This window comes from Thunnus thynnus, chromosome 3 (assembly GCF_963924715.1).
Source record: "Thunnus thynnus chromosome 3, fThuThy2.1, whole genome shotgun sequence".
Taxonomy (NCBI): Eukaryota; Metazoa; Chordata; class Actinopteri; order Scombriformes; family Scombridae; genus Thunnus; species Thunnus thynnus.
Genome location: NC_089519.1, coordinates 34,638,394 through 34,657,032, shown reverse-complemented (window position 1 = coordinate 34,657,032; position 18,639 = coordinate 34,638,394). Strand labels below are relative to the sequence as shown.

The 18,639-nt window shown below is 39.4% G+C and overlaps 4 protein-coding genes and 1 long non-coding RNA gene across 9 annotated transcripts in view; 2 read left to right on the top strand and 3 right to left on the bottom strand.

The window, feature by feature from the left end:
* The window catches only part of LOC137180225 (myelin-oligodendrocyte glycoprotein-like), a 67,087-nt gene that overhangs the window by 4,559 nt on the left and 43,889 nt on the right, over nucleotides 1–18,639 (bottom strand). The gene's annotated exons all lie outside the window — the stretch shown is intronic.
* Nucleotides 5,215–18,639, bottom strand: part of LOC137180226 (uncharacterized) — a 25,625-nt gene continuing 12,200 nt past the window's right edge. Inside the window, exons 1-5 of one of the 4 annotated variants that reach the window (XR_010927928.1) lie at nucleotides 14,371–14,667; nucleotides 10,116–10,454; nucleotides 9,867–9,959; nucleotides 9,177–9,284; nucleotides 5,950–6,090 (exon numbers count right to left, since the gene is read on the bottom strand). Coding sequence is in view for 1 of the 4 variants with exons in the window: in XM_067585528.1 (XP_067441629.1) it covers nucleotides 5,942–6,090; nucleotides 9,177–9,284; nucleotides 9,867–9,959; nucleotides 10,116–10,454 (689 nt within the window). In the remaining 3 variants the exon portion in view is untranslated. Of the gene's footprint in view, nucleotides 6,091–9,176; nucleotides 9,285–9,866; nucleotides 9,960–10,115; nucleotides 10,455–11,783; nucleotides 13,030–14,370; nucleotides 14,668–18,639 lie in introns of those variants that run through there. The other 3 variants (XR_010927930.1, XM_067585528.1, XR_010927929.1) reach the window with 3 other exon arrangements.
* LOC137180231 (uncharacterized) lies at nucleotides 6,259–9,170 on the bottom strand. The gene is made up of 2 exons (XR_010927933.1): nucleotides 9,011–9,170; nucleotides 6,259–8,892 (listed from the first exon to the last, which is right to left on the bottom strand). It is a non-coding gene; the product is annotated as an uncharacterized lncRNA (long non-coding RNA).
* Nucleotides 15,112–18,639, top strand: part of LOC137180229 (butyrophilin-like protein 2) — a 20,135-nt gene continuing 16,607 nt past the window's right edge. For both annotated transcript variants that reach the window (XR_010927932.1, XR_010927931.1), the window contains exon 1: nucleotides 15,112–15,413. The gene's annotated coding sequence lies outside the window, so the exon portion shown is untranslated. The remainder of the gene's footprint in view (nucleotides 15,414–18,639) is intronic.
* Nucleotides 16,689–18,639, top strand: part of LOC137180230 (myelin-oligodendrocyte glycoprotein-like) — a 6,320-nt gene continuing 4,369 nt past the window's right edge. Inside the window, exons 1-3 of the mRNA XM_067585533.1 lie at nucleotides 16,689–17,305; nucleotides 17,841–18,154; nucleotides 18,268–18,351. Coding sequence (XP_067441634.1) covers nucleotides 17,254–17,305; nucleotides 17,841–18,154; nucleotides 18,268–18,351 — 450 coding nt within the window. The 5' untranslated portion in view covers nucleotides 16,689–17,253. The remainder of the gene's footprint in view (nucleotides 17,306–17,840; nucleotides 18,155–18,267; nucleotides 18,352–18,639) is intronic.

Below are 18,639 nucleotides of genomic sequence, written 5' to 3'. Positions count from 1 at the left end.
CAGTAAAGTTAGCAGTTAGCATTAGCATTACTAAATATATGCAATGAGAAAAAGAAGATGAAGTTATAGAGACACCAGCCCGCCGTGTCGTTGTAGTTTTGTGAATCTTTTTTAGCTTTGAAAACCCCGCGATGGACATTTACTCGGTGTGACTCATTCATAACTCCCGCGGCAGGAAACCATGTGTTATCGCGTAGCAGCCATTGGTAGCAGCCGTAATAGCATGCTAATGTTGTAGCTGCTAGAGCGGAAGCTACCGTCCTGACTGCTGAGCCGCTAACTGCTGTAAAGTGATGGAAGTCAACGCAAGTTTCGCTATTTGTTTTAACTTGAGAGGTGGCTAAACGACGTCACACACGTTACGTTTCTGTCGAGCTTCACATAGGCTTACATGCAAAATTATATTCGGGGCTACACTCAAAAAGTTCAGGACTAAATCCCCGCTAAATGAACCGGCGACGTCGATGCCCAAGACCTGGTTCAGTCACAAAACAGAAGAAGAAAACTAAGAATAATGCAGTCTGAACTTACCCGGCACATTTTCAGCAAATGATCGAATAAACAGAAACACCAAAAAGAAAAAAAACATTTTCGGACAAAGTTTTCACACCAGTCGCCTGAGTCTCTTGGTCCTGCAGTGAGCTGTTGTGTGTGTGTGTGTGTGTGTGTGTGTGTGTTTGTTTGAGGGGGAGTGTTTCCACCTGAACATGCTGCGGGAGCGTGCATGTGCACCCCTGGGGGAGGATCCTCAGAGGATCTAATGTTTTGTTGATACAAGAATCAGTCGGTCAACTCATTCATCCAGCCTACAGTAAGTGTTTAATTAAAATACTAAAATGTAAAATTTGAAAATTACCGATGAAGACAACATTTTAATTCCACGCTTTTCAGAACCCCCCTCCTTTTTTTACGGAGATACAATGAAAGAATTCCCAGAAAGTGGTGTCCATGGTGGTGTCCTACTGTCCATGGTGGTGTCCTACTGTCCATGTTGGTGTCCTACTGTCCTGAGTGTACTGTCTTACTGTCCATGGTGGTGTCTTACTGTCCTGTGTGTACTGTCTTACTGTCCTGTGTGTACTGTCTTACTGTCCATGGTGGTGTCCTACTGTCCTGTGTGTACTGTCTTACTGTCCATGGTGGTGTCCTACTGTCCTGTGTGTACTGTCTTACTGTCCATGGTGGTGTCCTACTGTCCTGTGTGTACTGTCTTACTGTCCTGTGTGTACTGTCTTACTGTCCTGTGTGTACTGTCTTACTGTCCATGGTGATGTCCTACTGTCCTGTGTGTACTGTCTTACTGTCCATGGTGGTGTCCTACTGTCCTGTGTGTATTGTCTTACTGTCCTGTGTGTACTGTCTTACTGTCCTGTGTGTATTGTCTTACTGTCCTGTGTGTACTGTCTTACTGTCCATGGTGGTGTCCTACTGTCCTGTGTGTACTGTCTTACTGTCCATGGTGATGTCCTACTGTCCTGGCTGCACTGTCCTACTGTCCATGGTGGTGTCTTACTGTCCTGTGTGTACTGTCTTACTGTCCTGTGTGTACTGTCTTACTGTCCATGGTGATGTCCTACTGTCCTGTGTGTACTGTCTTACTGTCCATGGTGGTGTCCTACTGTCCTGTGTGTACTGTCTTACTGTCCATGGTGGTGTCCTACTGTCCTGTGTGTATTGTCTTACTGTCCTGTGTGTACTGTCTTACTGTCCTGTGTGTACTGTCTTACTGTCCATGGTGATGTCCTACTGTCCTGTGTGTACTGTCTTACTGTCCATGGTGGTGTCCTACTGTCCTGTGTGTATTGTCTTACTGTCCATGGTGATGTCCTACTGTCCTGTGTGTACTGTCTTACTGTCCATGGTGATGTCCTACTGTCCTGGGTGTATTGTCTTACTGTCCATGGTGATGCCCTACTGTCCTGGCTGCACTGTCCTACTGTCCATGGTGGTGTCTTACTGTCCTGTGTGTACTGTCTTACTGTCCTGTGTGTACTGTCTTACTGTCCATGGTGGTGTCCTACTGTCCTGTGTGTACTGTCTTACTGTCCATGGTGGTGTCCTACTGTCCTGTGTGTACTGTCTTACTGTCCTGTGTGTACTGTCTTACTGTCCATGGTGGTGTCCTACTGTCCTGTGTGTATTGTCTTACTGTCCATGGTGATGTCCTACTGTCCTGGGTGTACTGTCTTACTGTCCTGTGTGTACTGTCTTACTGTCCATGGTGGTGTCCTACTGTCCTGGGTGTACTGTCCTACTGTCCTGAGTGTACTGTCTTACTGTCCTGTGTGTACTGTCTTACTGTCCATGGTGATGTCCTACTGTCCTGTGTGTACTGTCCATGGTGATGTCCTACTGTCCTGGGTGTACTGTCCTACTGTCCATGGTGGTGTACTGTCTTACTGTCCTGGGTGTACTGTCTTACTGTCCTGTGTGTACTGTCCTACTGTCCATGGTGGTGTACTGTCTTACTGTCCATGGTGGTGTCCTACTGTCCTGTGTGTACTGTCCTACTGTCCATGGTGGTGTCCTGTCATCCGGCCACTCCACCAAATCGACTTATCTGATATCAGGTAAGTGTTGCAGCGGTCGCAGTTGCGACACAAGTACATAATACATACGTAGGATAATAAAACAGTGTTTCTGCAAAATCGTAACGCTTCAGTTAAAAATCTTAATCTAACATCAACCCCAATTATACTACTATTCTCTATTATACCGAATCACGGTTGCCAACCCAAATTCGAAGAAGCAGACGGTCAAACACATCCAAACAGTAATGGAGCGAATAATAATGTAAACTCACCCGTGACAGCTTCAGCTAACAGAGTATTCAGTAACATAACAACCAGCGTCACCTTCATCTCTCAATCGATAAGAAACTCGAGTAATGAGACGGAAGACAGCCGAGCAGTCACCGTGTTGAAGGACTTCCGTGTTTGTATTCATGTGAGCTCAAGATTGAAATGTTCAATTCGCGGGGCATATTCAAATAGATGAATTAACGCAGACACCGCCCATAAAGGAAATGGTGATATCGTAATAACTGATATCTTAAACTCAGTGGTGGAAGAATTACTCAGATCCTCTACTGAAGTAAATGTACCAATATAACAATGTAAAGAACCTCCATTACAAGTAAAAGTCCTGCATGAAAAATCCTACTACAGTAAAAGTACATAAGTATTATGATCTTGATGTAGATAAAGTATTGCAGTAAAAGTACGTAAGTATTATGAGCTTGATGTAGTTAAAGTATTGCAGTAAAAGTAGTGGTTTGGTCCCTCTGACTGATATATTATTATATATGACATCATTAGATTATTAATAGTGAAGCATCAGTGTTAGAGCAGCATGTTACTGTTGTAGCTGCTGGAGGTGGAGCTAGTTTACACTACTTTATATACAGTTAGCTAGTTTAGTCCAGTGGTTCCCAACCTAGGGGTCGGGCCCCTCCAAAGGGTCAGCAGATAAATCTGAGAGGTCGTGAGATGATTAATGGGAGAGGAAAGAAGAAAAAACAAAGTTCTGATACACAAATCTCTTCTCAGTTTTTGGACTTTTTCTCTAATCTTTGATTTTTGCTGAAATATTGGATCATTTGAACATTTATTGAAATGAAAGCATGTGAGAAGTTTAGAGGGAAAAATCACTATTTGGTGGAGCTGTTAACAACTCATAGACATGTGAAATGTGACCCCGACTACACACTGCTTTTTGTAAGACGTCAAAAGACAAAAAGGTTGGAAACCACTGGTTTCATCTTTAACAATGTGTTGTATTTTAAAAGCTTGTTATATTATCCATTGTGTCAAATCTTCATCTGAAAAGTAACTAAAGCTGTCAAATAAATGTAGTGGAGTAGAAAGTACAATATTTCCCTCTGAAATGTAGTGGAGTGGAAGTATAAAGTAGCATCAAGTGGAAATACTCAAGTAAAGTACAAGTACCTTAAAATTGTACTTTACTAGGCTACAATACTGGAAATATTTGCAACTGTTTTAAATTTTGGTAAATATATTGTTGCACATTGTCATTGCAGACATGCGGACCAGCAGTACAACAGGTTCACCAGCTCTCATGTGATAAATAACGATGCAGATATTCAAACATCCTCAGATCCTTTAAAGCTGTTGCACATTTATTCAAATTCAGATCAACACGATTCAAGCAGTCGATCTTACCTGGTTTGAAACGGAGGGAATCCCCGCTCTGAGTTTGTTGCAACTGCTGCCGCCATGCTGTACACTGCGCGCCAAATCTCAGGCTCCTCCCCCCGCTTGTGTCATCAGCTGGATTTCCCGCCAAACCCTTCCACCGGCTGTTCATTTTATGAATGAATCACATTACTACCAGAGGAAGTCTGCAGCCAGAGGATGGCAGTAGTGCAGCATTTATGACGCACGCTGTCACTAGAACCATGGATGTATGATAACAGCCTTTATAATACATCCATGATTAAAACCAAAGAAGAAGAAGAAGGAAATCTGCAGCTCATCACCACAGTGATCTAAAATAATCTGAGCTGCGTCAACACAACTCTTTTACTGTATTATATATACTTGTAGAGAAAAATGCATGTTGTATATTTGTATTTAATTCAGATTGATTTTTAAATTACTTTGCCTTCATTGCAAATATAGTTTTGTTTTGTTTCATTAACTTTTGGGCTCTACTGCATTTATCAGACAGCTGAGATATTCAGATCCAGATTTAACAGGAAGAACTACAGTAAATATGATGCTTAGATTCAGTTTAAACTAGACGAGAGTACATCTTTAGACCACTTCAAATATTACCATCATTCAGTACTGTACTGATGTATGTACAGTTTTTTCTTTAGCAGTCATATTCTTCAGGGTGAGTTTTTGATGCAGGACTTGAGTATTGTGCATTCTGTGTTTGGTGCCAAAGGACGGCTAATGTTACCTAAAAGGGTTTATCATGTGGCGGCCATTTAGTGCCAGAGACTTCACCCATCAACAGGACTTTCATTTGAAAATGAGTCTCCTGTTACAGATATTCAAAGTCATTATTTCTACTACAGACAACTACTACTAGTAGTAGTAGTAGTAGTAGTACTGCTACCACCACATATTTCTGACACCAGAGTAAGTCTTACTCAAGGTTTTCTTTTGTAACAGACCTGTAATGTGGATTTAAGCTGCTGTTACAGTGAGTTATGATGACCAACGAGGAACAAAATAAAACCAGAGATCAGTTTTGGATCAAATTGGATTTTATGTTTGTAACATATGAAACAGTAGAAGAGATAACAAACACACACACACAAAATAAGGCAACAAACACAAATAATTCATCCATCCTCTAATTCTAACATTTACATATACAATCATTCACATAATACGTAGTAAAGTTCACCCAACTTTCATGTTTTTGGATCAGTGTTTTAGCAGAATACAAATAACAAATATAAATGTGTATAAATATATATATACTTTTTTTTTTTACAGGGTCTGTACACAGAGGGAGGTGACATGGATCATGAGTTGTCAGACATGGACTTGCTGAATGTTGATGGTCCAGCTGCACACCGTCAAAGTTATGGGACCAGATTTGTTTCCTAATAATTAAACAAAATCCCCTGAGAATCAAACTAAAGAAATTCAATTGAAAGTGCATAAAAATTCCACTCAGAAATGACCGAAAAAGGCAAAACGTACAATAAAACTATACAACACTTGATTACTAAATTCTCCAATTTTCTTTCTCTGATCGGGATTTCTCTTTTTTCAGTTTTGACTTCTACAGTTTTGCACCACCTGTCCCTCTAAAAGTAACTGGCCAATGGGAATGCAGGCCTGCAACAGTACTGCTTTGAAGTGTGCATCACTGTGGGACACACTTACAATCTTGCACTCAAGTTCTCAGGACTGTAAGTGTTGTATACAGAGACAAGACTGGACCATCACTAGTACTAATGCTAGTGCTCGTTACTGATCAAGCCGTTTGCAGTAGGACCATCCAGATCCTTGTCATCTTCTTTTGATGGAGATCCCAAATGTTTCAGTTCAGAACCGTTTGCTTTCTCTTTCTGCTTCCTCCTTCTTCTGAGGGATTTCATCCATTTCCCTGTAAGGACATGAAAAGCAGTTTGTGACACTTCATGCTGTTACGCATTTACAGTCTTTTTACCATCAAATTCCCTCTTTGTGTTTCCTCGGACAGTGTTTCCCTGTTGAGCTGCGGTGGAAGTATAGTAATAAAAAGAAGGACTTTGGCACTAAAAAGACTGTAACGTTGAAAGATATCTACTTGATTTAACTCATTTGGACGCTGAAGCTTCATATTAGCTTCAGATAAACTTTTAAATACATTTTTGCACAGAAGGAGGACTGTGGGTTTTGTCCCCTATCACTTCCATTGTAAGGTCATTATGAAGGGATCTTCTAATGGTCAGTATGAACAGGAGGAATGATTACAGCAAGAAAAACAGGTTTCAATGTTCATTTGGGCTCCTGACTGTTGGTTTAAAACTTGAGAAACTGTGAACCCGTCCTTTACAGGCTGGCAATTTTCTATATTTTTCAAACCAACAATGAACTGATCTACCAACATGTATTGTGTTTGTATCCAAAGCCTGATATATCTGATTCCTCTGTGCCATAGACCTCCGTTGTTGTCCAAAAACTATTAAAAACACGTAAATGAGCCACAGAGCTGCACCGGTTGACATGTTCCTTCATTATGAAGAGAGTGGTTACCATAGCTGGTTTACACCAAAGAGTAAAATCAGCTATAAGATAGTAACTCTGAGAGAAGTTCTTTGTGACACAGACACCACTGAGCATGAGCTGGAACTACTCTAAATGTGATCACCGTTTCTAAACAACAACAACAACAACAACCATTTCTGACCAAACTCCTCATGACATATGGCAAGCCATTTTAACATGTAATAACTAGACTGGATATTTATTGCAGATATCCGTAATTCAATTCTTCCCAGTCAAAATTAACATTTCAGATGCCCACAATGAAATTCTTCCAAGGACACATGACGTCACTTTTGCCATTCGTGTTTTGGGCTTTCATTTTTAGAAGTCCACAATTACATTTCAGATATCTACAATAAAATTCTTATTAGTCATAACTGAAAGCTATAATATGTAATTATTCAGCATTAAAATGTCTAAAAACAACTATGTTATATATGTTGTTGAGTTGTGTACTTACATTATCTCAAATGTTTCCAACAAGTTTCAAATCCAGAGAAATCTGTCATTTAATCAAAGTAACGGTTTCATTTGGTCGCCTGTCGATGGCGTCATACCTCCTCTACCAAAGAGTAAACAGGCACCAGATGCATACGGCGGCGCTGTGTTTGTCCACTACAATGGCGTCTACCAAAGAGTAACTTACACACATACAAGATAATACATCGGCATTGTGCTTGTTCCACACAAACTGTTATAAATTGGCTTTTATTCAATTTTAAGCCACGTTTTCATGATAAATTTAGGTGGTTTTTACCTATATCTATTAGCCGGAAGAAGGATTTTAGTCATTGGACGTCTGGATCTTAAGTTATCAGAGAAATAAACTGGGCAAACGTTAGCAGCAGCTTGGCTAACAGCCCCTCCAGGAAGTCTGGTGCTCGCCAAACATCGTTGGAAAAACACTGATTTTTTTTTTTTTTTTAGGTGAAACAGTTTTATTCAGTGTTTTGAACAATTTCTGCGTGTACGTTTGCTCTGGAGAGGAGGAGACCTCTGCGGGTAATTCGGCTCCCAGTAAAAACATCCCGAATGACGATCACTGGAGTAATCCTATCCCAGTGAAGATGGTTATTTAATGACAAAGACAACAACTCCCATGATCCCTTGCTATTTCATACTGTGCATTGAAGTCGGCATTTGCTTTTGGTAAAAGCCAAAAGTGGCCACTAGATGTCGCACTACGCATGTCCTGAACTCAGAGATGATCGTTACTGATTGATCAGCTCAAACTGTCAAACTAGGCAGTGCTGATCAAATATCAATCAAGATTCTGTTACTGCGTTGCCTGTTTCTCACATCAAATGTTTTCAGAAACATATTTTAGTTACTGTGAAGCTGGAAAGTGAGCACAAAAAAACAAAAAAACAAGCACCGCCCAACTCTCACTACGTCATCCACTACGTCATCTACGTCAGTTACAATTTCAGATATCTAAAACCACATCCTGGACGGGAAAAATTACACTTATGGATATCCACAATATTTATACAGATGTCCACATTTGTATTTTTCCTAGTAAAATTGTAATTGTGGATATCTGTAATGACATTTTTACTAGTCAAAATGAATGTTCAATGTTCAACATTCTGAATATCTGGAGAGTTTTTTTCATTCTCGATATGTGAAATTAGAATTATAACTAGTAAGAATTGGATTGTAGATATCTGAAATGAGAGTTTCTCCTAGTAAGAATTGTATAAATGTAAATGTAATTGTGGATATCTGAAATTGAAAGCCCAATACACATGAATGGCAAAAGTGACGTCATGTGTCCTAGTAAGAATTTCATTGGGGATATCTGAAATGTTCATTTTGACTGGGAAGAATTGAATAACAGATATCTGTAATAAATATCCAGTCGAGCTATTAAATGTTAAAATGGACACTTATACTTTTTAAAGATTTTTAGATATCTTAAATGTATTTTTGACTGGTTCAATCAAAGTTGTAGATATCTTGAAATACAATTTCTACTAGTAAGAATGTTTATTACCATTCTGACTAGTGAGAATACTCTTTTGACCGGGAGATATGCTACTCTGGGTATCTAAGATGTTATTACAGATAGGAATGTGGTTCCATTAAATGTTATAACGGCTTGCCATAGTTCCAGCTCATGCTCAATGGCGTCTCCGGTTCAAAAAACTTCTCTTATCTTATTACCTTGTAAACAAGCTATAGGAACCATTCTCTTCATGATGAAGGAACATGTCAACCAGTGCAGCGCTGCTGTTCATTGACCTGTTTTTAATAGTTTTTGGACAACGTGAGACTCATCCTTTAATCTTTGGTCTAAACTCAGAGCAAAAAGCCAATGAGAAGATTTGTGTTGCTCTAATCTCAAATAACCACAACTAACCTGTTAACACTGATCATTGAGCGAAGCTTTAAATGTTGATTATAAAAAGCTGAGCGGCAGTAGTTTGTTTCGTGACTTACGAATAGTTCCACGTTTCACTAGGACACCGACAACGATGGTAAAGACGAGAGCAGCAACAACAACGGACAAGAGGATAGCGACAGTCGTAGTCTTCATGTTTTCACCAACTGAAAGAACATCAGAGAAGATAATTAGTTGAGAAGAAGGTCAAGCTCAAGGTGATGCAGTTTTCCTTCCAACATTAAAGGACATATTCACAGTTTTTCCATATGAGCAGTGAAAGAGGTTTTCCTCGCTGTAATCATTCCTCCTGTTCATACTGGATATTAAAAGATCCTTCACATGTGCTTTCAATGTAAGTGATAGAGGCCAAAATCCACAACATGCAAGCTACAAATATTGTGAACCCATCTTTGAAGGGCTCATTTTGGGAAACAGTGATAGACACTTTTTGCCATTTTCTGACATTTTTTAGACCAAACGACTCATCGATTAATAGAGTGGAAATTTATCCGCTTCATAGTGCCCTCAAAAAAGAAAATCACAATGGAAGGAGAAAATAGTGTTGATGGTACTGACTTTCTGTTAACAACACCAAAATACAATGTGTCACATTTAATAAATGTGAAAGCTACCGTTGACTGTGTGAGTGCCATATAACTTAATGTTATCCTGTAATCATGCACTCAAAGAGAAAGAAAGTGTGACAAAGAAACTGTTGTTTTCTGGATCAACTCAAAGACATTTACCATGATGGTCTGACTTGGTCACATCTTCCACTGGAGGTCTAGATGTAGTGATGTCACCATCTCTCTTTGTCCTGTTCTGTTGGTCCTTTGGTACTGTTTCAAATGAGATACAAAACTGTTGAAGTGCTTTTTTAAATGAAAAAATGTCTTAAATGTAAAACAGAATTCTACCTTTTTCTGCATTTTCATTATATAAGTGAATAAAAAAACCTAAAATGATCCGTTCAGTATTAAATGCAGGTTGCTCACCAACACTGACGTTAACATCACAGCTGATCCCCAGTTCTGGTACAAAACATTTGTACGGTCCGCTGTCATCCAGCTGCGCTGAGGAGATCTGCACTGTCAGGTCTCCTCTGCTCGGCCCGTCAAGGTTGAAAGTCGTCCTGCCTCTGTACCTCCTCGTCTGCGCATCATGGTTGTGCCGTTTATTTCTATACGAGTAGGCCACTTCGTCATTGTCGACTCTGCTCCAATCTACTGTGTGAGCAGACACATCGATTGACGGGTCCAGATGACACGGAAGAGTGACATCATCACCTTCTGCTACCTTTATTGACGGAGTTGGGCAATTGAGACGAGACTCTCCTGAGGAAACAAACATAACATTTAGGTTGTTTTAAAACATTTAAATAAAGTCCATTTTGCTGTTTCCTTCCATTTCATGAAGAAACAGCTCAATAAATTAATCGTTTGTCAAGTTCTGATGTCTTCAAATCGCTTGTTGTACTTCAGTGTCAGATCCACACTGTTATCTGGGAAACTTTCCTCCAAATCATTTACTGATGATTGCCTTGGATCAATGGAAATGATAACTAACACCTCTACAGTGTAAAGCCATCAAATACAATAATTCTGTCTGTAAGTACATTTACTCAAGTACGATTTTGAAGTACTTGTTCAAACGAGACAATATTTTATCAAAATTCAAAGATCAGAGAAAAAGTCCCAAATACTTCCACTCCAGCGCATGTCAGAGGGGATGATTGTACGTTTTACTGCTGTAGATTAATCTGACAGCTTACAGTTACTTTTACTTAAAAACAAACAATGCATCATTAAAGATCATGATTTTATTAATAAGTTGTTCACAGCCTGTCTGGCTTATGATCCCTCACAGAAAAGCAGTGTCTACTTGTGTCTCCTTGTCATGTTTCAGATGTTTGTTAGTTGTTAGCAGCTCCACCAAAAACACATTTCCCCTCTAAACATCTTAGATCATTTCATTTTACTGTTTGAGCCCCAAAGAGGTCAAATTATCCAAAATGTCATTGAACAAGCAAAGATTAGAGAAAAGTCTGAATAGTAAATACTCATTTGTGTATCAGAACTTTGTTTTTTCTTCTTTCCTCTCCCATTAATCATCTCACCACCCCTCAGATTTATCTGCTGACCTTTTGGAGGGGTCCGACCCCTAGGTTGGGAACCACTGGACTAAACTAGTTAACTGTATAAAGTAGTTCAAACTAGCTCCATGTCATGGATACAATACATGGTGTCGACAGTGTCGTCATAGATGTGCGCAGTAAGGCGGTTGTCAGTATCGCTGTATTTCTCTACACTGAGCTGAAATGAACTGACTGCACATAAATTGTAACTGTAAATAAATATTGTTAATATTTATTTATAAACACATAAATAAACATAGGCCTTATGGATGATAGATGGACCAATCAGTCTCTATCTTCAAAACACATCTGGATTCTCACAGTGTCTATATGGTCCTGAATATAGATCAATGTTAGTAATATAACACAATAACAAAACTGATTTATGGGGAATAAATTTGCTCAAACTTAAAGCCAAATCAAGACAACAGTTTGATTTATTGATGAATCAGTCAGATGAATGATGAATCCTAATTTTGTGTTTCCTAATAAATTAAAGCTGCAAGCAGCGCTGAACGGGCCTTCGCACCCTTGCGCACGTCGGGGTGCAGCGTAATTGAAGGGCTTCTGTGACGGGCATACGGATGTCTTCAGACCCGGGGTGTTTTCAGACAGTGCAAGAAGGAGATAAACATCACTTCCTTTGTCCACTGTTTTGCCCGCTGTTGGGGCTGCTTTACAGAAATTTCGTAGGGGGCGCTATTCAGCCAGTTTGCATCACTGATGGAATATATATATATAGACGTGTTCAGGCTGGGAGTCTTATCAAACATGTTAAGTTTGGTGCAGACTGGAGCATTTACAATAAAGTTCTAGCAACTTCCTCTGTCATGGCGAAACATCAAATCTCAACAGTATAAGGATGAGAATTTTCTTCAGGGTGAGACATGGCTGCCTTGCTCACACCTGTGTCATAAAAATCATGCAAGTTTTGGGCCCATTCACTTGAATTTCAATTAGTAAATTGAAAACCCTTAATGAGTTTGTGTGTAAAACAAATTAATTTCCAAATTTTCATCAAGTCTATTTTTAGGAATGTAAAGACTTTTAACTAGGGGTGCACAACATTGGATTTTTGCCGATATCCGATATGCTGACATTTCCAACTCATTGTGGACGATTGCTGACTGCCGATATCTGAACATATTTTTACCAGCTGGCTGAGGAGGCTATTATGCATGTAAGCATAGATTATACTATGATCAAGAAAGACAATATATGAAGGAAGAACTTAGGAAGACTGGAGTTCAGTAGCTCAGCATTAAAATTCTTCCCTCATATAGGCTATAGTCTTTCTTGATCGTTAGTACAATATATGATTGCATGTATAATAGTATCCTCAGCCAAGTGGAAAAAATGTGTGCATACATCAACATCGGCAACTGGCAAAAATGAGTGGCAGACTGACACTGACAAAAAGTAATCGTGTTAAATAATCGTGATCCAATATTGAACAAGATAATCATGATTATGATTTTCGCCATGATCGAGCACCCCTAAAAACAACATAAATTGTGATTTACACACACACACACACACACACACACACACACAAAGAGTTTAAATATGTATGTGATAAATTGTAAATATGTATGTAATGAATTGTTTTCTTTAAGAAACTGTTACTTGAACATTTTTCAGTGTGCTCCTAAAGTTATATGTGGGCTCCTAATTTTTTTCATTTAGGAGCACATGTACTCCTAAAAGTAAGGATTGAACACTGCTGTCGGATGTGTAGAAACACTATGTAACTGGAATGTGGCGCAGTCCAAGGGCTTCTGTCACAGGCATGTAGATGTTTTCAGACCTGGGCTGACAGGTCTGACTTTACCCCCCCCCCCCCCCCCTCCCATTCTCTCTCTCTCCCTCTCAGCTGGAGAGAAGGATTTCAGAGTACTCTTCTTGTGAATTATCCTCATAAATCCCATGACTTTGTCCAAATCTTACATTAAAAATCACATTTTTTGTAGGAATTTTCGTCGTGAATCCATTGATACAGGTTTGAAAGTGGTCAGACTTATAGTTTAGACGTCAGACGACCCAGTTTGGCACAAAGTCCATGCCCTGAGATTGCCTCCCCATTGGTTTACATTGTAAGGTGCAATGTGGCACTACAACTTTCAGAGCTTACTTGATCTAAATTGTTCGAGTTATTACAAAGTTTTTAATAACTATTGTTCAGCACAGTGTGACAAGTCATGTATTAAAGTTTGAAGCCGATACCATTAACGCCCTCGGAGGAGATAGCGTTTATTCAAGGTCCAAAATTGGCACAAAGTCGTACTTTGATGAGCACACTGCAGATTTCCTGTTGGATTTAGGTCAGGAGTGTCAGCGTATGATTTGTAGGTCTTGATGAGACGAATAATTGAGTTTTGGTTCGATCTCTCTACGACATTCCTACGGGCCGTGGCGGCCGTTTTAGATACATAGGTGGCGCTCTCGAGCACATTTTGGCACTTTGGGGGTTAATTTTTACATTTTTATCAAATTTTTCACCAGACCCGATGTGCGTGCCAAATTTGGCGAGTTTTTGAGCATGTTTAGGGGGTCAAATTTAGGGTTGAAGTGGCGTATTAATAGAGAATAATAATAAGAAAGAAACAAACACACGAAAAGTCCCTACCAGATGTTGCAATTTCCGTGTCGCGGATAGTGGCCTTTATATCCATGGATTTATAAAGATATATATATATCATATATCATTAATTTCTGAGCAAGTAGCCACTGTGTTTACAATTTCAGACTCAACCTCTTTCAAGTCACTTTTTAAAAAGTTAAAGTCTTCTTTAGCTCTGACCTGATAAAACTCCACAGACTCGTCTGACGGATGTTTAGCTATCTGAAGCTAATGCTAACGCTAAACCTGTATCTTAAAGGGGCGCAGCTGCTCGGTTAATGCAGGCTGAGAGCTAAGTGTCAGACAGCAGGACTCTAATTACACATTTACAACAACATCGACACAAAAGTGATGACCTATAATAGCGACATTACCCTGCTCTGAGTATAAACGCATTTTAGGGGGCAGTAACAATTAAATGGCCTGATATTTCCATTTCAGACTCAACCTCTTTCTGTTCACTTTTAAGAAAGTTAAAATCTTCTTTAGCTCTGACCTGATAACAAAGATGTCCGTTTTCAAATCCGCGGCGTCCATTTCTGATTCAGGCCTCAGGTTGCTCACAGCGGCCTGTAGGAAGTTGGAGTCGGGCTCAGCGATCAGGTCGGAGCTCGGTCGCGATTGAAGTAACGTCCATAGCTCAAACTCGCTCCAGAGCATCTCGTATATGTTAGAAACCGATATTCACGTTAAATTTGGAGAAAGTGCGCAATGAAATTATAGTTTTAGAAAAATTAAGCAGGAGCACGGCTGAACACGTCTGACTGCCGGCTCACTAGCGCCCCCTACCGTTTCTAACACAGACTGTTAAAGTTTCTAAAGCAGTTAAAAAAAAAAAAAAAAAAAAAAAAAAAGTTGAATGGACACGCTGAAATGTAGACTATGGATGCACAATGTCTCCCGAAAGCTCAAAACGTGATATAAAATGTCGTTTAAAACTGTAAATGTCTCCTTCATTTTTTCAGATGTTCAATACGACAGACACTCATATCCATTATATTCAGTAAAGCAAACAATTAAAACTTACCGACAATTACAGTAAACTGCAAAATACTCAGGGCCGCCATGAGTCCCATCTTCATTATTAAATTAAGACAAGAGGTCCTCATGACATCTGCATCAATTGTCAGCGATCTGTTCACTGCTCTTATCAGAAACTGTCAGTCAACGTTGTGTGCGGTTGTGGTGGTGATTTTTTTTTTTTTTTTTACTGCTTTAGAAACTTTAAAAGTCTGTGTTAGAAACGGTAGGGGGCGCTAGTGAGCCGGCAGTCAGACGTGTTCAGCCGTGCTCCTGCTTAATTTTTCTAAAACTATAATTTCATTGCGCACTTTCTCCAAATTTAACGTGAATATCGGTTTCTAACATATACGAGATGCTCTGGAGCGAGTTTGAGCTGTGGACGTTACTTCAATCGCGACCGAGCTCCGACCTGATCGCTGAGCCCGACTCCAACTTCCTACAGGCCGCTGTGAGCAACCTGAGGCCTGAGTCAGAATTGGACGCCGCGGATTTGAAAACGGACATCTTTGTTATCAGGTCAGAGCTAAAGAAGACTTTAACTTTCGTAAAAATGAACAGAAAGAGGTTGAGCCTGAAATGGAAATATCAGGCCATTTAACTGTTACTGCCCCCTAAAATGCGTTTATACTCAGAACAGGGGAGTGTCGCTATCACAGTTCATCACTTTTGTGTCGATGTTGTTGTAAATGTGTAACTAGAGTCCTGCTGTCTGACACTTAGCTCTCAGCCTGCATTAACCGAGCAGCTGATTTGGTTTAAGATGCTAGTTTAGCGTTAGCATTAGCCTCGGATAGCTAAACATCCGCCAGACAACAACTCTGTGGAGTTTTGTTATCAGTTCAGAGCTAAAGAAGACTTTAACTTTTTAAAAAGTGACTTGAAAGAGGTTTAGTGAAATTGTCAACACAGCGGCTATTCGCCCAGAAATGGATGATATAAAGGCCACTATCAGCTATAGTGGCATTACAAATGTATTGTGGGTATCTGTTGAATGGATATATAAAGAGAACTGGATACAGGAAGAGCGACAGGCTTTGAAGCAAGAGACATAAATCAGTGGATAATTTTTTTAGATCCGGGTACTTTCATACCGGGAAGTCGATTTTTTTTTTTTTGGCTTCATGCGCCACTGAGCGACTTTCATAGGAATGACCGGGGCCCCACCTCCGACGCTGTATCCAGTTCTTTATACATCCATGATCTGTTGACAGGTTGATAGGACGCCATTTTAACATAAAAAGGGCTCATTGACTATCCACAATTACATCTTAGATATCCGCAATAACATTTCTCCTAGTCAAAATAGTATTCTCACTAGTCAGAATAGTAATTGAGATATCTACAATTACAATTTGACTAGGATAAATGTTATTTCAAGACATCTAAAGCTTTATTTCTCCAAGTCTTAATTCAATTTAAGATATCTTTAAATCCATAAAAAGTATAAGTGGCCATTAGGCTAACCCATTGTTGCTAACTTTGGAGCTAACCCACTTCACTTTTCCAGCACTTGGGGAAACAGCAGACATGACTTTTTAGCATTTATTAACCGACACACTATAGCTTGTAATGTACATTTACTGCCAGGTTGACACCTTACTTACTACAATCCCATTCTTAACAGTCATAACTGCAGTCAGCATTTGCTTCGGTGAATAAAGAAAAATCCCACTAAAAGTGGCCAAAATAGCTGTCAATCAGTAATGCTAAAATGTAGATTTACCAATGAGTAAGTAGGGGGTCCAGGTATCATCGGATAATTCGTAATTCATTTGTAATTAAAAACCCAAAAAACGGTAAATCTGTTATTTGTTTCAAAACAAAAAACCGTTTTTGGTGTCAGAATCAAATAATGAAAAACCAATCAAACCCGGCCCGTTTTTGGTTTTTGCCGATTCGTTTTATCGTTATTCCTTTTTGGATTGAATATTGCACAGGTCTGCGGACATTCAGCCAATTCGTTTTTGCGTTTGAAACCAAAAACGGAAGTCACATGATTTTTTCCTTTTTTCATTTTAAACCAAAAACGAAATCACGTGACCTGTTCCTTTTTTGTTTCCCAACAAAAATCCAGAAAACTAAATTCAAAACACCGTGCAATTTTGGTTTAGAAATCAAGTATTTTTGTCAGTTTTGTACGGTAGCGGAAGCAGCTACATTAGCATACCCATGATCCTCAGCGACCGTTGCTATGGTGAAGACGCCAGCGACAGCCGCGCGTGTGTGTAAAGGGGATGAAGATGGGGTTGGAAAACTGAACTTTACATTTCACATCCCTCATTTAAGCCCTACACTTTCACTTTCGTAATTTTCATCAATCTGGACTTTAGATTTAGCAGACTTTAGCAGAACATACATGTGCTCTGTTCCCGGTCAGAAAGCCAGATGTATTATTCAGCTCAGTGTTGGTAAGCTCTTGAAGCTAACGCTACTTTACTTTACTTTAAATACAAATGTCCATCACAAGGACGTTTTTTTTGCAATTTTCTGACATTTTACAGACCACATGAAAAAATGATTAACTGAGAAAATAATCGTTGGTTGCAGACGTAGTTATGTTATGAGATTTACACAGGTAGTATTTAGAGATGTGTTCTATTGTATTGCATTATGACCTGTATGGACTTGTGCCCACTAGAGCTGCGTATTAGGTGATCGATATTAATCGCCAAGTATTTTGATAATTAATAAGTTGTTTGAGCCAATGGGCTTCATTCATTAATAAATGAATGAATTAGTTAATAACAAACTACCACGTGTGCACACGTAGAAAACTGATTAGAAGGTTTAAATTAAAAATCATCATCTAATGTATTAAATTGCTGTGAAATTAGGTGGAGCAGCACAAGTATTTGAAGAATTGTTGCATTGTTGGATTTAAAAACACCATTCAAAAGTAATCCAAGTTATTGTTGCATATCTAATTATACTGTTTCTTTCCAGCTCAGGTCATAGAGGCGGAAGAAGGTGACGACGTCTCGTTAGAGTGTCAACAAGATGCCGAAGTCAGTTTGGAGGATTCACTAGTGGAGTGGAGTAAAGACAACCGCACGAATCTTGTCCATGTTTATAGACATGGACGAGACTATCTTAATGACCAGAAGGAAGAGTTCAAAGGCAGGACAACCCTCTTCCATGAAGGATTGAGCCGAGGAAACGTCACCCTGCAGCTCCGCTCTGTGCGTCTGTCTGATAGTGGAAGATTCAGGTGCTATGTGAAAAACTGGACCTCTATCGTAATATTACCCTCAAAGTCGGTAAGCAAGCTGAGATTAAATCCATATTGTATCTAAGAAATTTGTTCCCAAATAAGATGTGAATTGGACAACTAGTTTTACAAATTCTGTCATTTCTGTCTCATCTGAAACAGTGCAGAAAGGCCAGAACAACCCAACACAAGATTTCAGTTCAACTCCACTTCCAGTGGAGACAACAACTGAACCAAATGATCCTGGTAAATATCTTTATTATTAAAATATTCTCAGAGAAAGTGCAGTTTCTTTGGCAGCCTTTACCTTGATTGTGGGAGTTTTTTGAAGATGGGAAGCTTAGGTGTGGGATCACAATTTTTGAAGTTCCCTTTCACTGCTGCAGAGGGCGACGGTGTGAAGAAAGGTTCAGCTTTAAAGGACACATTTTTTCAAGTGTGCCTTAAATCAACACTGGCTTTTTGCTCTGAAGGAAACCAGAGCAGAGATCAATTATTGGGGCTTTAATCCACATATACACCTGCTGAGATGTG